Below are 20,070 nucleotides of genomic sequence, written 5' to 3'. Positions count from 1 at the left end.
TCCTAAATCCTTCCAGATCATAAAAAGAAAATAAATCTTTCATATTCACTTTGAAAACCAAAACTTCACTATTATATGATATTAGAAATAATAATAAAGAATATGCAAATTATATATTATAATATTAAATGAACCACAGATTAAAATATTGCATATGTGACCTCAACTATTTTAAAAAATGCCCTGCACTATAACAAAAGATCCCCTGGAGAAGGAAATGGCAACCCACTCCAGTATTCTTGCCTGGACAATCCCATGGACAGAGGAGACTGGCAGGCTACAGTCCATGGGGTTGTGAGAGTCAGACACGACTTAGCGACCAAAGAAAGATAACTAAAGAAGAGTGCCTTAAAATGTTACCTACATTTATTTCTCGGTCACTGGTCTGACATGTGGGTGGTGTCTTTTTCCTTTTTCTGTATTTTTTTAGTTTTCTATAATTAACAAGCACTAGTTTGTTATTGGGTTTGTTATTAGAAAAAGTTGTTTTTTAAATTTATAAGTTTGTAAAGAGCTTAGATATACAAAAATGGGAGTCTCACAAATAAGTTCTCATAAAATGCCATCCCAAGACAGCAAGTTCAATTTTGTTATTTAGACTCATAACAAGCTCCCTGCTCAATTTAAACATGTATATGTTCAGTTACCAATTCCAAAATGTCAATCTTTGGTTTATGCCTGTATAATAGAGTTACTATTAGTTTGAATTATAAACTAAATTGGCAGACTAGAAATATAATGCCACAGAGGGGGAAATTGGTTAAGTACACATTCTATGCAGCCAATTTTTGCCGTCAGCCATGCTACTTACCTCTTTGAATGTCAGTTTCCTCATTGGTAAATTGTGGGCAATTATATCATGTATTTCATAGGAGTTAGTATGAGGACTGAATGAAAGACTACATGTGAAGCACCTAGAATTATAGCTGGTGTATAAGAAGCATTAAATAAATATTAGTGCTTCATATCGGAGAAGGCAATGGCACCCCACTCCAGTACTCTTGCCTGGAAAATCCCATGGACGGAGGAGCCTGGTAGGCTGCAGTCCACGGGGTCATGAAGAGTTGGACGTGACTGGGCGACTTCACTTTCACTTTTCGCTTTCATGCATTGGAAAAGGAAATGGCAACCCACTCCAGTGTTCTTGCCTGGAGAATCCCAGGGACGGAGGAGCCTGGTGGGCTGCCGTCTATGGGGTCTCACAGAGTTGGACACGACTGAAGTGACTTAGCAGCAGCAGCAGTACTTCATATTAGTTAATAATTAGTTAATAATATTTTTATTAATATATTCATAGCATGTCTATTCCATACGTTTCAGTTTCCCTCACAAAAACTAAACTATGGCTTAATCTAAGCTAATTTTGATGTATTCATTTGTCCTATTCCAAACATGAATAGTCCAAATAGGTGAATTTTTCAGAAAACTGAGGCTTACCCTTTTAGGCACCTACATCATTTTATTTTTAATCCTCAAACCCCATTCAAAAGCTTCAATTCTGTTCTGGCCAAATGGCTACTTTCCACAAGTTTAAATTTGCCAAAACTTCCTTCTAGACAAGATGGGGAAAATAGGATCAACATACGCATTAATTTATTGCCAGGTCCTACTTAACATTTTTTTATATATTTATAGTTTTCTATCTCCCTTACTGGAATGTATCTTGACAGCAGAGGCATTATATGTTTGGTTCTTTGCTGTGCCCTCCACACCTAGAACAATGCCTGGCACATAATAGGCACTCAAGAAATATTTGTTAAGTGAATGAATGATACAGTCTGTGAGAGAGCCACAAAACTAAGGTATAATCTTCAAAAGTGTCTGCATTGTCTCTGAAGAAGGGAATGGCTACGCACTCCAGTATTCTTGCCTGGGAAATCCCATGGACAGAGAAGCCTGGCAGGACTACAGTCCGTGGTGTCACAGAAGAGTTGGTCATGACTGAGCAAATAAACAAAATAACAAAAATGACAATAACAACAATAAACAAAAATGTCTGCATTGTGTTCCTCTCCATAAAAGGGGCGCAGTAAAACTCAGCTACACTTCTTCCAGTCATGCTCTAAAAGACTTAAGATCTTAATAAAGTACTTCCTTTCCAAATAATTCTAATCTCTCTTTTCCCTTGCAGAGTATCTAAAGGAGACCCCCTTTCAAAGAAACTTCCCCCTTCCCTTAAGGAAGCACTGTATTCATAATAATAAAACATGACACTTGAATTTTGTATTTATTATTCTGGCTCTGGAGCAGATATTCTCAAGAACCATCACCTTAAGTCGGTAAAACTGGTCAAAGTGTTTGATAAGAACAGACTGTCCTCTTAACTTGGCTCCCAGGATGGTGGGCCCAGATTTTCACCTGGGAGATTATTAGGCCTTGTAGAGCCACATCATTGAGGACAGAGGTTTGACTGTGCTATGAGCATTCCAGCATTTCATTCTTTGATTTACAAAACTGACAGAAAAAATATGTTGGATGCATTTCTCTGACTAGCTGGAGCTGGAAGCTGAGAGAAACCTTGGGCACTGTCTATTTGCATATAGCCTGCAGCGATCTTTTCCAACCTGAGTAACTAGCTTGTAAAACAGTAGCGCAGATTTGCTCTTCTGTCCTGGGTGACATTTCTTCAAACCAAACAGGGGCAGACAGGGAAAAACCTTTGTTTCCCGCACTGACAAACAAATAATCTTGCTAGTTACTGCTTTTGAGCAAGTAGAACCTTGATGTAAGACTCTTTAGAGCTCTCAAAGCTACTATCAAAAAACTCCAAAACAACAACAAAAACACTGCTTTTCAAAGCACTGAATTTTGAATGCTCATCACAATCATGTGAAATCTATCTGGCATCTCAAAAACCAAACCAAGGAGCTCATGAGTGACCAAACGGTCAACTGCATGCTTGTTCCGCAAGCCTGCCTCCCACAACCACTGCTGAGCTCCGTCACACAGCAGACAGAAGAGGTCCCTGACACCGCAGGGCTCCTTTTCCGTGCCAAGATGCCTACATACATTACAAATAAACTTCCCACCAACTGACACTACACAATGAATGAAGAGTTTGTTGCAGAGTTTATATCCCATAAAAATTTTTAAATACAATTATATTGTATCTGAGAAAATTTGGACAAAGTATAAATGTAAAATGCATACGAATTTTAGAAGAAAAAGGAACTACAGTTCTGAAATTTCACAATTACACGAAGAATTAACTGAAATTATAAGAATTAGATGACAGAGCTCTTATCCAGATTAAAAAGGGAAAAAAGAAAGTTTTTAAAAAGTATTTGAATATTACAAAATGTCTATGGCCAAGGATTTTTTACTATCATGAATGTCAAAATAGACTTTATTAAATATGATTGGTATAGCATCAAGACTGAGAATTGTTATCAATGAAAAGCATTAAATATAAAGGATCTACACAAAAGGTACCAGCACTGTCTATTGTATCATTTATGAATGTGCTTTTTACCAAATGAGTTCCTTTCACAGAATTGCTACTGCATCTTCTTAAAGCACAAAAAGAGTGGGTCTTCAGCAAATGACTACCCTGTATTTTAAATCTATACGTTAGTAAATGACAGTTATACTTTTGAAGGGAATAGAATAAAAAATTAAACACAATATAAATTGTATCAGAGTATCACCAATTTTAGATGGTAGGTTTCCTACTCATAACTCCTCAAAAGCTATATATTTTTAATGGGACATACTTTAATTATTAAATAAAAGTTGTATATCACTGTGGGTCGATCTCTTTAACCTGGATCATTTTATATGAATGCCAAAACGCAGAACTAAGATGATCACTCCCCTCCAGGTCAAAGGCATTAATGCCCAAACTGCAAAAAGAAGGATTTTAAGCAGTTTAAAAAATACATCAAAGCTAATGGTCACCATGACCAACCGCCCCAAATAAAACATAACTGCAAACATTGCTAAACCCGTCCCTCATAATAGAGAAAATAATGAGCTAGTTTTGTCTTTAATGAATGATTTCCACTAATAATGATTTTTTCCACTGGACATTCTGGCAAAAATTTCAAGGTCAGGTGTCAAGTGAGATCAGATTTTTTTTTTTTTAATTCACTGCCCTTAACACTTTTTATCAAACACTTCCTACTTAACAGCTAGGCATTCTGCAAATCAAATTGGATAGGGTCTTCACTCTCTACAAATTTACATACACACAACAATTCCATCAGCTGATCTTTAAATGAGTCATAAATACATTTTTATGTATTTTAAATAACACTTATGACAATATAAACAAAAATTAGAAATACAGAAATATAAACACAGATATTCATTTTTAAGTATATAACAGACAAAGAAGTAAGATGAGCATTCTTCTTCCCCTAGCATTTAGTGATAAAGTAGTGCTTCAGGTTTTGCTATGTGCAGGTGAATAAATACATATGCACACACATATACATGAATACTTAATTTTACGTAGTAGAGGAGGGAAGAGCATGGGGGCTTGTTAGAGATTTGTGTCAGCCCAGCCAGTGTTTTACATTTTGGTCCATCCAGCTCTAATGAGGGTTGAAACATGGTTAACAGCAATTTGGGGTAGCTTTCTTAGCTCTTTTTTGAGAGCCACAGAATTTTGTAAAAAGCAGCTTGTTTATTAAAAGTTTGCTCCAAGGCCTAAAATTTCTAAATATGCACCTTTTTTCCAACATTGCCCTTATAAAGAAAAAACTTCTGAGAGTCTCCCAAACATGAGAGTTTAATTAAAGAAGAAAAAGTGGGAAAAAAAGAGAGAGAGTGAACCAAAGAAAGAAACTAAGACAGACAAGGCAAGAGATCATTTAAAACATTTTCAGTAGGGAGAATGTCAAACTTTCAGAGCATGAAAAACCTTTCAGCTTTAGACAACATATGTCTTTTAATCATTCTTTCTCTGTGTCTCAAAAAAGTAATTTTTCTGAATTCCTGTCCAAGGTCATGATTAAGCTTATTAATTTTTTATTTGAAATCATAATATTTACATTTATAGAATTGGGGCTTTCATTAAGTTTAGCAAAATAAAAATAATTCTGAATTAAAGCAGCAAATGTAAGTTTTAAATTTAAGAGAATGAGAAACCCATAGATTCAAAGACTTAAGATACACATCAACTAAATACAGTATGTAGATTTGTATGGCTCTAATTTGAATAAACAAACACTAAAAATATATATATAGATATAAAAATTAGAAAAATTTGAACCTTGACTGGATATTTTACATTAAGGAATTATTATCTTTTATTTTTAGGCATCACACTTGTAGTTCTGTTTTTAAAATAGTCTTTAAAAGACAGTAAAATATTTATGGACAAAATATTACATCTAGGATTATTTCAAATAATCCAGTGGGAGAGAGAGGTAAGAATGGGTAGAAGCACAGATGAAACAAAATCGACTATAAATTGCTAATTGTTGATCCTAGATGATGAGCTCATGAGTATTTAATACACTCTCAACTCTGTATGTATTATATATGAAAGTGTATTCTATGTAAAGTTTTCCCAATATGTGGTATGTTATAGAACTAACCCACTAGAAAGTATATGATAATAAAGGAATAATATATATAAAATAACATTTATTTTATATAACATAAAATATAAAGTAATACCACTCCATTCCTTTTTATATAAATATTCTCACTGCTCTGGTTTTAAATCTTATTCTGTATATTCTTATCATTGTTTATCGTTCGTAAGCTGAAATTATTCTCCCTTCATACAATGCCTTCAAACAGATGAGGTCTACGTAAACACTGACACAATATCTCTAAGTTCTGATCAGAATAATTTAGATGCCAGCAATCCCCTAGGTACCCTTTGAATAACTACCTCTTTGAGTCTAACAGTTATGACTGGAATGTTTGGCCACACCAAGCATAGCCAAAACATCACTATGGAATGATGACATGGGATAATCTACAAATGGTAATAGCTGAACAATAAGTAGTCAAACTGGGGGCTTCCCAGGTGGCTCAGACAGTAAAAACTCTGCCTACAATGCACAAGACCCAGGTTCGATCAATGGGTTGGGAAGATCCCCTGGAGAAGGGAATGGCTACCCACTCCAGTATTCTTGCCTGGAAAATCCCATGGACTGAGGAGCCTGGTAGGCTACAGTCCCTGAATAGCAGAGTCAGGCAACTGAGCAACTAACCCATTCACACTTCCACAAGGAGTCAAATTATACTTCACTTCTGATGAAAACAGCAAGTTAATGAATGGGAACCAACTTCACACACAACTTCATATACACATAAAAATTCCTTATGAAAACAGTTTAGCAAAAATGAATCTTAATAAATGTTCAAAAAATATTTACAGCATTCCTACCAACTTCCCATTGTGCTATGTATCACTCTAAGAAAACAAAATGACTTCCAGTTCATGAGTCCAAATCTAATAATTAAAGACAGTAAACTGATACTTTTTAAGAATGCATGTTTCTCCAGGGTAATAAATATCTTCATTTGTTCACTCTTCTAACATTAACTAAATGCCTACCACTAGTGCCACCCTTGTGTTCTGAAGAAATGGGCCTGTGAGAACAGAAGAGTTTCACCAATAAAAATCAAAGCCAGGGACTTCCCCGATGACCCAGTGGTTGAGACTCCGCACTTCCACTGCAAAGGGCATGGGTTCAATTCCTGGTAGGGGAACTAAGATCCCACATACCTAGCTGTAAGGCCAAAAGAAAAGCAAAGCCAACATTAGGGCTGTTTTTTAAATGAAGACAGCAATGGACAGAAGAGACAAATAAATAGCTTTCCTTAGTAAAACCAAGTAAGGATTTCCTAGAAATTGTAACCCATATTTCCCACCTCAACGTCTATTTCCAAAAGCTAACAAGAAGAAGAGATATTCTCAAGTGTTTTTCAGGAAGAAAATAAACATTTAGTTAAAAATTAGCACCAACCAGTAAACAAATTTTATATGCATCTCTATTCTCTGAGCCTCAATATCCAATGTTTCTGAGCTCACAAGGCAAAAACTAACTAGAAATCCATATACTAAACTTTTCTTGTATAAGCTCCGTGAAAGCAAGATATTTTTTCCAGTTCTTTTCCCCCAGAACCTAGAACGACTGATACACAGTAGGTGTTTCATGCTACTAAATTAATTAATTTGAAGATGAGAATTGCTGAGAAATATGCTTTACTTGCATATCAGGAATCATTTTAGCTTCATAAGAAAGAAATGTATATTTGAATTATGTAACTTACCATGTACATGTGTGCTTAGTCGCTCAGTTGTGTCCGACTCCTTGTGACCCTGTGGACTGCAGCCCACCAGGCTCCTCTGTCCATGGGATTCTCCAGGCAAGAATACTGGAGTGGGTTGCCATGCCCTCCACCAGGGAACCTTCACGACCCCAGGGCTCAAACCCACATCTCCTGTGTCTCTTGCATTGCAGGTGGATTCTTTACTCAGCCACCTGGGAAGTCCACATACCTACTACAGGCCCTCTTTATAGTTTTAGGAGTTGGCGTCAATAAACAATTTTGTGAGGCTCTTGTTTTTAATGAAATCTGTCTCAGTTATCTTGAAGAAATATTTCTGTACATTCCATTACGGAAGTGAAATATATACAATTTATCATTATTGAATATATGTAATCGTCACAAAATAAATAAAATCATTATGTAAGAGTAATCCAAATCCAAAAGTCTTGCCTTTTAGGCCTTATGTCCAAAAAGTAAAAAAACAAGAATTACAGAAGAATGGACTCCTACCCTGACTCTACATTTCCAGTGATCAGGGCTGTCACTGGACAAACCTATGGTTGAGGCTTCTGACTCAGGAGGTATTTAACTAGGCTTCAGATTCGGCTCTTCCACCCACTAGTCCTGTGCCCCAAGGAAAGTTATTTCCCTCTCTTTACTTGCCTCAGTTTCCTCATCTATGAAATGGGAAACATTTAAGTTACTTCAAGAGCTGTTGCGAGAATTAAATAAGTGAGTACATGTAAATCTCTTAGAATAGTGTCTGGCAAACAGTAATTGCCCAATTTGTTACCTTGTACTATTAAAACTCCAAGAAACCTTTGTACATCAACTATACTTTAATAAATTTTAAAAAACCCTTATTTTATACATCACAGGGGCCCATTAATGACTTATTGCTCTTTGCTTTTTTAATCTGAAACTGAAAAAGACAATGGAAATAATGTATCTATATCATATACAAGTTTTCACACCTATGGCTAAATTAACAACTTCCCCCTTATTCAGAGAAGAATTCATAGAGGAAGTAGAATTTCATACTTACATTTTTTTCTGATTGGAAAAAGAAGAAAATCCCATGTAATCCCACAACCCACCCAATTGATATTTTCATATATTTCCTTTGTCTTTTCCTATACATATAAGTAGAATTTTATATCATTGATATTATATTTGGCACTCTGCTTGATTCAAGTTACATTAAATGCATTTTTTGTGTCACTTTTTAAAAATGTCATTTTAAACAGCCATATACATTTAATTTCCCTGTAGTAGGAAATGGCAACCCACTCTCCTTGCCTGGAAAATTCCCTGGACAGAGCCGCCTGACAGGCTACAGTATATGGAGTCACAAAGAGTTGGACACAACTGAGCAACTAAGCACACACTGCACACACATTTAACCATTCTAATACACATAAGAAAAAATGGTGACTGATACACTTCCTCTGAACTCGTAACTTTTACATACTCATGACCCACCCCCCAAAAAAACCAGCCAGAAAGGATTTTTGCTTATTTATTTTTCTGCATGTTTGTTCTTAAATAAAATTTTCTAGTCAAAAATAAATTTTATTATAAAGTTTAAAAATAAATTTTAAATAGGAAGCAGGAGAGAGAAAAGATATCCATTTACAAGTTAATCAAATGTACACAGTAAGGAATCATGTTGCCATCACTGCCACCTCCCAGAGTCCACCATCTACCGTGCAAGTGTGAATAGCTACATAATCAGTAGGATAAAGAACTCTCTTGGCCATGTGGAGAGGTCCATGGCTATTACCAAAAGCCTTGTGGAGCAAAACTGAAAGGATGAAAAGGAACAAGAAAGACCAATGAAAGGAATGATGCTTTAGAGGGGGAGGGTTACTGCATAGCGTTCCCTAGGTTAACACTCCTCTTCCAAAAGACTGGAAGCTACTTTTGATCCACATACATTGACTCATAGTTCAGCATATAACATAAAACGTGCCGGTTGTTCTTAAGGCTACCTATTCTGGGAAAAGCAAAGAGCTTGCCATCTTTAGGCTTTTTGCATATGCAAAACAGCTGGTCAGATGAATCCTGCATCTCATATCCTTGAGAATCACAGAAAGTTAATGGCATATGTTCTGGAAACTGAAGGGTTTGGGTCAATAAAAAGCCTAATGCCCATGGTTTATGACATTATCTTGTGCTCTTATCCTCTCTTGGGTCCAAATACCTGGCTTCAAATAAAAACGGTTACCATAAAATGGGGAGGGGAAGGGTTGGATTAGAAACTCTTGAATTACATTTTAGTAGATTTTCTATCATCCTTTATAAGAAAATATTCTTTATTAAAAAAACTTCAGCTCACCTGGAGGGAATGACCTCTCAGAAAAAGTAACTGACTATGCTATGCTCACTAGAGTACTTCCCAGATGACTCAGTGGTAAAGAATCCACCTGCAATACAGGAGACACAGATTCCATCCCTGGGCCTGGAAGATCCCCTGGAGAAGGAAAGAGCAACCCACTCTAGTATTCCTGCCTGGGAAATCCCATGGACAAGGAGCCTGGTGGTCTACAGTGCATGGGGTCTCAAAGAGCTGGACACAACTGAGTGACTAAACAACAACAACACGCTTACAAGAGCATGGGTGTGCGGCCTTGTCATTGGAACATGAGTGTCACTTGAAAATAACATTGCTGATGTATTTTCTCTTTTAAAGACAATCTGAATACTATTCTAATTCAATTACTGAAGCTCTTTTCTGGCCATGTCAAAATGAAAAATCTTGTTTCAAGAGTCTAACTTTGTAAAAATAGGCTCAAGAAACCAGCTCTCCCTGCAGTTTAGTTTGGCCCAACTTCTCCAACACAGGAAGAAGAGGTTCAGAAACACTCAGTTTCTCTGCCACAAACGCACTTGCTAGGAGGTCACCCAATGACTTCTCCATCTTGAGAGAATTACCTAAACTAACAAACAAACAAAACCAGAACAAAACAGAAAACTAGACATATAAAACCTCAGGCCTTGAATAGCCAATCACATTTTGTTCTGCGTCCTTTTCTAGCTTCCTCCTGCTCTGCTGTTTCTCCAGCATGTGAATGATCTGTCTTATCATGCATTGTTTGGTCTATAATATTAATAAATGTGCCACAAACTGCACACATGTGATGATCTGAATGACAACAAGGATCTAATACATTTATTCCAAAATAAACAATTCTAAGTTTTTCCATTTGCCCAAAACAGAGCAGCAATCTAAAATAAAATAAATGAACTGTGATTTTTTTTCTCCTCTGTGAAATTATAGTACAGGACCTAGAGATAATACCTTCATTTACCTACAAAATAAATTATATCTGCAATCTAGAGCACCTTCAGGATGTTGATTAAACTTTTACAAAGTGTAATATTTAGTCCTTTTTAACCACCATTTTCAAAAACTTTGGGGAAGCCAATATTCGCTTTTGGCTTTTTTCCTCTTTAACCCTCCACTATGGACCATATTTCTTGCTAGTGGATCTCATCTCGGTGAGTAGAACTCTCAGTCCACATCACTGAATGGAACCGTGTGGCTCCCTCGTGCAAATTTCCTGAGAGCCCCTGCCCTGAGCATGTGCCAAAAATCAAATCTTTGCCACTTAGTGCTCTGTGCTCCACATGTGAGCTCACGGCGCGTTGAGCAGCCGTGCTAACTGAGATGGATGGCCCTGTCAAACAGGAAGCTGGCACACCAGGATGCAAGCAGTGGGATACAATGACCTTTACATTCAGAGAAAATATCCCTAAAATGGCATGAAAAGTTTATGAGGGGGGAAGAAGGGGGGATTCTTTTCTTTCATTTGGGCACATAGCATGCAATAAAAGCAATGGTGCCCAGCGTGCAATTTGCTCGGGATCAAATCTTGAATCCCTCACACAAGAAGGAAATGAATCATCCTTTATCATGCTGCTTTGAAAGCAGTGGACTCTACGATTCAGCAGTATGTATCGCTGCACCCGGACAGGCCAAGTGGAGGGATTCAGCATGCACTTCAACTCACAATAACCCAGAGTCTTGGGAAAACATTCCTAATCTCCTGTAGATGGGTTGGTTTCAGATGGTAGAACCAAGATATAATTTGAATATTTAATTTTTAAAAAATTTTAAAAGTAATAATCTGCTTACAAAATCAGAGTCAAGAGCTTGGGGGTTTAAATCCCATGTTCTTGGTCACCATATTTGTAACTTTTTATAAACTGCTTAATCTCTCGTTTCCTTCTCTAAATAAATAGAGGATTGTACCAACAGTTCTTAGGAAGTATATGAGGAGGAATTCATCTGAAAAAGTAGCAAAAATCGATAGCACATACACAAATGTTAAGTAAGGATAGAAATTAATATATGGAATAAAACCTGGCAGTCATATGCTTCTGCCCTTTATCATAATCTATACAATTCAATCATTCCGGCACAAACATCATTCTATTGGGTCAAAAATTTGTTTTTCTATTCTTCAGGTTTGGGGATATTTTTGTTACTTGTTTTGTCAATTATTTGGCATAAAAGAACAATGGGCAACACCAGTTCACAATGAGGTCCCTAGTGCTGTACAATTCACACTGAAATAACGAAGCTAATTTAATATTTATTAAATCAGTAAAATGAATTGATCACTGAGACACTGAGCATTTTTTAAATGACTGGACCACAGAACTACAGACAGGTTTTCAAAGACACAAAGTACAATATACGAGAGGCATACATTTTTTTTTCTATTTAAAAACTGATCATAAAGTACAAAAGCTGCAGGCCCAAAGCAGTGAATAAACTTAGAAAACTGAAAGCTTATAAATCACATATTAAAGTTTGGATAAGTTAGGAGTCAAATGTCTGAGTACTCTGAGAACACTGATTTGGGGACTTAGAGAAAATAAGAGAGCTATCAATGCAAAAAACAAAAAACAAAAAAACACCCTCTATGATGACCACTTTGAAATGCAAACGGCAAAATGAAATGATTTTGGGCTCTAGAGGTGCTGGTCAAATGCTTCCCAAAGCAACCAGAGAACAAGATTCTCCATGAAACATTCTGCTGTCTACTGTTTGGGAAAGATGCTAAATGTGACCATTCTCCTCCAATCCCTGTTTGGAGAATTATTTCGGGGCACATACTCTTCCTCAAATCACGACATGCCTGAGGCACGGGGAGGAGAAGGAGATGGGAGAATACCTTGTGCTTGCGCTGCTGAGCTGTGGGAGTAGCCCAGGGCCAGGAGCGCAGTCTCCACCAGCTGGCTGAAAAGCACGTCTTTGCGAACCAGGACGAACTCAGCATGCTCTTCCCTGTTGTCATATTCAAGAGAGCCGTCCAACTGCTCCACCACACAAAAGACAGGAATCATCAAACCTGCAGGGACAAAAATCAAGAGCAAAACACAAACATTACAAAGCAAATCCCAGTCACCATCATAAGAAGGGAAGAGTCAGTTATAAAAGTCACTCATCTGTGATTGACAGTGGCTTGGATTAAACAAGCCTCTTAGTTGGATAGGCCTAATGGGAAAGCTGTGGATTTTTTTCCTCTTCATTATTACCATCAGACTGCAGCACAACTGCCCCAAGCAGTGACAGAAGCCCTCAGATTCTAGTCACTAAAAAGTGGAGTGCCCCAATCAAGGTCTCCTGACCGAGAAACCTCAAGTTTATAGCCAGCACGTAAGTGAGATCAAGGAAACCTTCTGTCTCTAGCATCCTCATGTCTACGGTCTTATCATTAGCTATTAATGGGACCAGTATTTTCAGATCAGATGTGCTTTTGTCTATAAATATTGTAAGACACCTAGGAGGGAAGCATATTTGATTTGAGGCCCTAAGCTATTATGAGAATATGTACAAGAAAATGGATAGGAATCTAAAAGAAACCCCTCTTGTATCTTTTATGTTTCTAAATATTATTAAATAGGCCATCAACTACTCTGCTCACATAAGTCTTAACTGGTATTTAATTTACATCAAAGTCTGCATACAAATATGAAACTTTGTCTTTTAAAAAAAATTACTATGTTATATGTTAACACCAGTTACCACTGGAAAGGAATACCTCTGCTTATGTTTTCAAAGAAGTAAACCACCCTAAAGAGTAAAGCAAATTAATGTAGTTGAAAATCTGTTGAAATCTGTTGTCACTGAAACATTTCTCTGCTTTGTATCAATGTGTGAAAAGCTAAAAAATGTTTAATTCACTAAAGATTTTTTTATAAACTGTTTTTTATTAGAAAAAAAAGTCATACAGGCATTTAAATCTAAACACAGCCATGACAAAAGAAGATCAAAGCTTTACCAACATACAAGTAATAAACATGGACTTCGCCCCACGTAATTCACATAAATTAGTACGTTACGGAGTAAGGATCTGCAAGAAAAACTAAAAGTTATGAAGGGGGAGGTAGAAGATCAGCTGGTCATGGTGACAGCATTTCACAATAAAAATAAGACCTCTGTGTAAAATGACATATGTGAGTATGACCTCTGACACATAGAATGCATAGGAGTTTCTCTAGAAACCCCTCCCTGTTGCCTGGACACTGGAAGCTTCCTGACTCACTCTGATCTGGAAAGCAGAGGGTGGGAGCAGACATTCTGCAAACTACCAGGTCACAGATTTAGATTTTTCTTCTAAAGATAATACAATGGTGACACTGGTTCCCATGTGCTAATTATTATTATTAAAGATAATAAGTATTGGATGTAATTATTAAATGTAATCATTATTAACAATAATAATACTCATTAAGAATTGTTATCATTAAAGATCATGGTAATTATTATTAAGCCTGCACAACAGACTAACAAGTCACACCACACCATACCTGACACAACTATTAACTTAGTATTCACTCCTAAGAACAACAAAGCAGCATTATTGTCCATTGCCCATATACCATCCATGGTATCAATTTATGGAACATAGGAAATAAGGGTGGGGCAGACATTATTTTAGACAAAGAAGAGAATTTAGCCTCGCCACATGGTGCCTTACAAAATATTTTTTTTAATTATGATCAGCACTGTCATATCAAGTGCTTATTTACTTATGCCCAGTTTATTCCCAACTGCTTGTAAGACATGTAGTGAATAATATAAATGAGATTTCTTCCAAATTATCTCAGTGGTCATTCATTTATCCAACTTTTGTTCCCTGAATACCTGCTGTGTGCCAGGTATACCCCATGGCTCTAGTGATACAAGTGAAAACAAGCTTGCCCTGCTCGTACCCTCAGTGCAGTTGAAGAGTGTTGTAAAGTCTTCCTAAGCAAGCATAATGGCATGTTATAGGACCGATTCACGAGAGCCCTTACCAGCACCGAGTAGCCTCCATTTAGACCTTTTAACTCTTACATACTGGTAAATGATCTTTGTTCAAGGAAGCAGGTTGATTTCTATTTTTAATGATTTAAGTATATGCATACATAGAGCCATGTAGTCAGTGGTGCCATAAGCTACTTCATCACTAATACCTGTGTGTACATAAGTTTCAATGCTGAAAATCCATGGGCAGTTCCTAATGTCAACATCTAAGTGTCACACATCTGGAAATCACAGATAAGACCTTTAAATGAATCCAGTTGCTCCATAACCTATCATGCAGCCATTGCTTTAGCAAACATAAATCTTCCTCAAGTAGATGGTCACCTGAAAAAACTTAAGACTCCAGTAATTTTTTTATTAATATTAAGAGCTCATGAGTTAGAGATGAACTACAATACTAAAGCACAAAGATTTATACCACGTAGAGATTTATTTTTTGAAAATGTCAATGATCAAAATATTTCCTAAATATTTTATTTCAGTGACTAAAGGAAGCAAATTGTTATCTGACATGACAGCAATAACAGCTCACAACCAAAAAGCAAGTACCTGTTCCTCACAGGCATCGCCTACTTTCAAAAAAAGAAGAAAAAAAAAAAAGGACATTTATAAAACAAAACAGTATTAATCAGAAGTATATGATAACAGAATCTGTTCTAAAAGCACATATACATGTAATACTAAAAGCTATCATAAACAGGTTATATTTAACCACTAGAAAAAATGTACCCTTTTAGTAGAATTAGATCAATCAAAATAATGATAAAATCTTTACACTGAAATGCAATTTTTACAAAAGAAGAGGAAGGCAGAAAAATAGATGCAGTTACTAGTGACAATGACAAGAGAAACGAAAACCAGTAAAACAGTACAACTGCGGTCAAGTGCAGGGAAGAAGAAAATTAAGGTATACATTTAAAAACAGCAAATTCCTAGGAAAGAAAACTATGAAACGATGAGTAGATATATATATCAAAAAATATATATATTTATTCATTTGATCACCCCATTTGCTCCAAGCAAAAGAGAAAAAAAAAGTGACAACAGATGAAAGGATAGTGAGAGCATGTGACAAGCACTTCAAAAAATAAAAATGGGAAGAATTAAAAGTCCCAATAAAATAAAAATAGCAATGTAAAACTAAGATGCATTCATAACAAAATTTAGAAATGATCAAGAAGAAAAATAAAGACACTGTTGTCCTCACCCTATACCTAAAGCTTATGGCATTATTTTTCTTTTATTATAGCACAGACCATCTCCAGATGATCAAGTAGAGAACTTTGAACCTTTTGATTATAAGCCTCGCTAAGCCTTTTATAATTGCAGGAGGTAAGCAAGTGGCTTAATCTAGAGGACAGGCACACAGCCCTAGCCGTTTGCTAGAAATTAAGGGCTCTTCTGACAAATTGGGATAAATGGCTAATTCTGTTGTCAGAGACGTAAAATAAGCAATGGGACTCTCTCTATAGAAAAATGCATTTTCCCAATTGTTCTTAGTTACGATGCTCAAATCGCCATTTTCATCATGACATGATTTCCGAGGAAGTGTGCATCATTATAAAGAGTTAACCTGATCTTCAGCACCACAGCCCTGCAAACACAGACATGTGGGGAGAAGGCTGCTGAGAGCCAGGATGGAGTGAAGTCCTGCCACTATCATTACTAACCTGTTGGAGTTATTTGTTTGACCTCTCAGCTAAATTCCTCCTAGCTAAAATGTAAATAATAATATCTACGTCCAAGAATGGTGTGAGAATTAAACAATGTAACATAGTTAAGTGGTCTGACAAATAGCCCTCCAATAATGAAATCCATTTGGTTTTCTTTTTTCAAAATCAGTATTAATACCACTTCACAGAGGAAAAAAAGAGACCAATAATTTTTTTCAGGGTCCACCATCAAGGCTCAAGATACTTCCTGAAAAGCATTTCTTCAGAATGAAAATCATACCAGTAATTACTGAATGGCTTAATTAAGATGCTTAAAGGCTTAACATGTTCACCATGCCCCACAGCAAAAGGGTGAAAGTGTTAAAAGCACCATACTTAATATGCGAAGGACTTCCCTGGTGGCTCAGCCTACAATGAGGGAGACCGGGTTCAATCCCTGGGTCGGGAAGATCTCCTGGAGAAGGAAATGGTGATCCACTCCAGTATTCTAGCCTGGAAAATCCCATGGACCGAGAAGCCTGGTAGGCTACAGGCCATAGCGTTGCAAAGAGTCGGACACGACTGAGTGACTTCACTTTCACTTTCACTTTAATATGCTAAAACTGCCTTACAGGAGCCACTAGCCACATGCGGTGATGGAGCAACTGAATGCTGACTAGTCCTGAGCTGAGATGTGCCGTGTGACACACACACACTCAGTGTCAACAATTTAATATCAAAAAATAAAAAATAATTATATTTAACTCAAAAAATTATTCTTATTAATTGAATATAGAAATAATATTTTGGATACACTGAGTTAAACAAAATGTATTATTAAAATTAATTTCATCTGTTTCTTTAACCGTTTTTTTTTTTTTTTAAAGAAGCTACAAGAAATTTAAAATTATACATGCGGCTTTTATTACATTTCGATCAGACAAAGCTGCTCTAAGCAATCTGCCAAATACCAACATATACAATGGTTTTTCTGACCCAGGATAAATACACCACAACCTGATTAGCAGGACAATTGTGTCATTGTCACTTATCTCTCCTCTGTGTTCCAGATCTTAAGAGACTTGAGGACAGATGTACTCTTGGTTAAACTCCAATATCTAACGTGATATCTTCCCTGTTTCATTGAACAAATTGTAGGTTATTGTTTCACTTCTAACTATATTAGTCCAACTTCTTTAATAAAAGAAAGACTTTTTTTTGTCTTCGCTTCATTTCAGAGAACAAAATCTAAAGTGCTCAGGAAATGACAAGATACAGAGATAAATGTGAGGAAAAAGTACCGTTTAATGTGCTGGATCTAACAGTGAAAGGTGAAAGGTCCAGAGGCAGAGGTCTAGAGCAGGATTCTAGTGTCTTCTGGGACAGCTGGGACACAAAATGACACTCTCATCTGCAGGGCAACTCCTAACTCATCGAGTACTCTGACTTAAATTCTTACCTTTGTTTCTTCCCTGTTTACCCTGTGAAAGGGTTATTATTACTCTCATCTGATAAACGAAGAAGCTGAAACTATAGGAAAATTAAGAACGATGTCCAAAGAAACCAAGAGAAGCAAGAATAAAGCAGTTCCTGTTAGCCAACTTTAAATCTCAGGCACACAGCATTCCTGGGGCGGGGGGGGGGGGGCGGGGGGCGCGGGGGGGGGGGTGTCGGTTGAGGGGAGGTGTCAAAAAACAACACTCCAAAACCCACACCCACAGAAATATAAATGTGTGACCTTTCAGTAAAGGACCCTTCACCACTTGTGGTGTCCCAAGTGGGTAACCCATGTCATTTGTAAGTGAACAGTAACGCGTCTGCCTGCAGTGTGTGAGACCCGGATTCGATCCCTGGGTTGGGAAGATCCCCTGGAGAAGGAAATGGCAACCGACTCCAGTACTCTTGCCTGGAAAATTCCATGGACTGAGGAGCCTGGTAGGCTACAGTCCATGGTGTCGCAGAGAGTCAGACACGACTGAGAGACTTCACTTCAACTTTCAATAGCCTACTGCGTGTCAGGGTATTGACATGGGTGCAGAGGAGAAACCGAACACAGTCACTCACAAAGAAAGGCTCACAAAATGTGTCCTTCTCCAGCGTGGGTGAGCAGAGGCTCCAGGCTCCTCCTCAGCCCCTTCACCTGCTAGATCCACCCTCATTCCTAAACCTGCCCCCCTGAATGACAGGAGCCAGTCTGAGATGATAGGAGGCCAGCCTTTTTCCTCCCCTCTTTCAAAGAGCTCCTGAAACCATCCTTTTCCAGAAGAAAGGCAGCCACAGGGCCTTCTCCCTTCCCTGGGGGCAGTAGTAGATCAGGTTCTATTACCTGAGAAGGCCCCTGGGCTAATTGAAGATCACAAAGGCTTTAGGGCAGAGCCTTGCATCTGTATCTGTTCCTTGTATAAAACTGAGCCAGGAGTAAAGCATCACCCTCAGCAACTACCACAATCAATAAATCACAGATCCGCAGAAACACTGAAACAAATTCTACCAGGGAAACTAACTGAACAACACAGAGGCTTCCAGAGGACTGGGAAGGCGGGTGGGAGTGGGGGCAACTATCTTTTCTTACTGCAAATTTACCAGAAACACAAAACTACTGTTTACTTGCTCTAAAACCTCATATCCTCCCCCTCTCTGTCTCTGTTTCTCACATAGGCACAAGCACACACAGTCTCGCCAATTTTAACCTCTAGATTCTTCCTTCCACCCTGAAACAATAAAGGCACGTTTGAGTGCCAAGAACTGCAACCAGAAACAGAAAGGATGAGGGTGTCCTGCACCACCTTGTTGGGGTCCCAGGAAAAATTTCAAAATGGATCAAGGGTGTCTTCCCTACTCCCCTCTTTTCTGCTCCTACTCTCAACTCCCAGGGACCAACCTCCTGAGCTCTGATGGCCCCAGGCTCCACATTCCACTCCAGCTGCCCACTCCCCCAGGAGCTGAAATTCCAAAGAGATTAATAGATAAAAAGATGCAACACTTTACAGTTTGAACGGTTTGGTAGTCTCTTAATCTCCTCAGATACATTTTCATTGTTAAAGAAGTACACTGTAGCCCATATTAACTTCCAGTGGAAAGATCTTCAGGTAAAGGTAATAAAGAAAAACATGTTTTCACCAGTATTGGTGTGCATGCTACGAACATGTGTGAGTGCTAAATTGCTTCAGTCATCTCTGACTCTTTGCAACGTTATGGACTGTAGCCCTCCAGGCTTCTCTGTCTATGGGATTCTTGGGGCAAGAATACTGGAGTGGGTTGCCATGCCCTCCTCCAGGGGATCTTCCAGACCCAGAAATTGAACCCACTTCTCTTGCATCTCCTGCATTAGGAGGTGGATTCTTTATGACTAGTGTCACCTTGGAAACCAGTATTAGGAGGGCAAGTAAAATCATCTGGGGGCAAATGAGCCACCTATAGGTGGCACAGAGGTCCTCTAGGCTCCCCTAAACTGCTCCACTTTCCAAAGTTCCTCTCTTTTGCTTGTCAACTACAGATTCTTAGAAGGATCAATTTATTTGTTTTTGCTGTTGGTGTTGTTTTTAACACTTCCCGAAGAGGAAACAGGAGGCAAGATAGAGATGGGACAGCTGAAAGTCCTGGTCGTTCACAGGTAGAAGACCAGTCATTCCTACAATTATGGGGAAGGCAAAATAATTACTCTAAGGGCATGACCTGTTCATCCATGACCCAGTTGCTTAGAATTCAGAATTAGACCTCCAAGTAAAGTTTTACCTATAAAGCTCATTGGTGCCACCTTCTCTGTGTGGAGGTGAGGAGAAGGTAAGACTATCAAGAAGTATTTTATTTTCAGAATTCTCTCTAGTAAAACCAGATACTACTTTATAGCCCTTGGGGCAG

The 20,070-nt window shown here is 37.8% G+C and overlaps 1 protein-coding gene across 1 annotated transcript in view; it reads right to left on the bottom strand.

Moving 5' to 3' along the window:
- The window catches only part of SATB2 (SATB homeobox 2), a 199,620-nt gene that overhangs the window by 163,385 nt on the left and 16,165 nt on the right, over positions 1–20,070 (bottom strand). The window contains exon 3 of the mRNA XM_070388657.1: positions 12,420–12,596. Within this exon, the coding sequence (XP_070244758.1) occupies positions 12,420–12,596 (177 nt within the window). The remainder of the gene's footprint in view (positions 1–12,419; positions 12,597–20,070) is intronic.

The sequence above is a fragment of the Bos mutus genome, chromosome 2 (genome assembly GCF_027580195.1).
Source record: "Bos mutus isolate GX-2022 chromosome 2, NWIPB_WYAK_1.1, whole genome shotgun sequence".
In the NCBI taxonomy this organism is placed as follows: domain Eukaryota; kingdom Metazoa; phylum Chordata; class Mammalia; order Artiodactyla; family Bovidae; genus Bos; species Bos mutus.
Note: the sequence above shows the minus strand (reverse complement) of the source record. Positions and strands in the feature narration are given on the sequence as shown.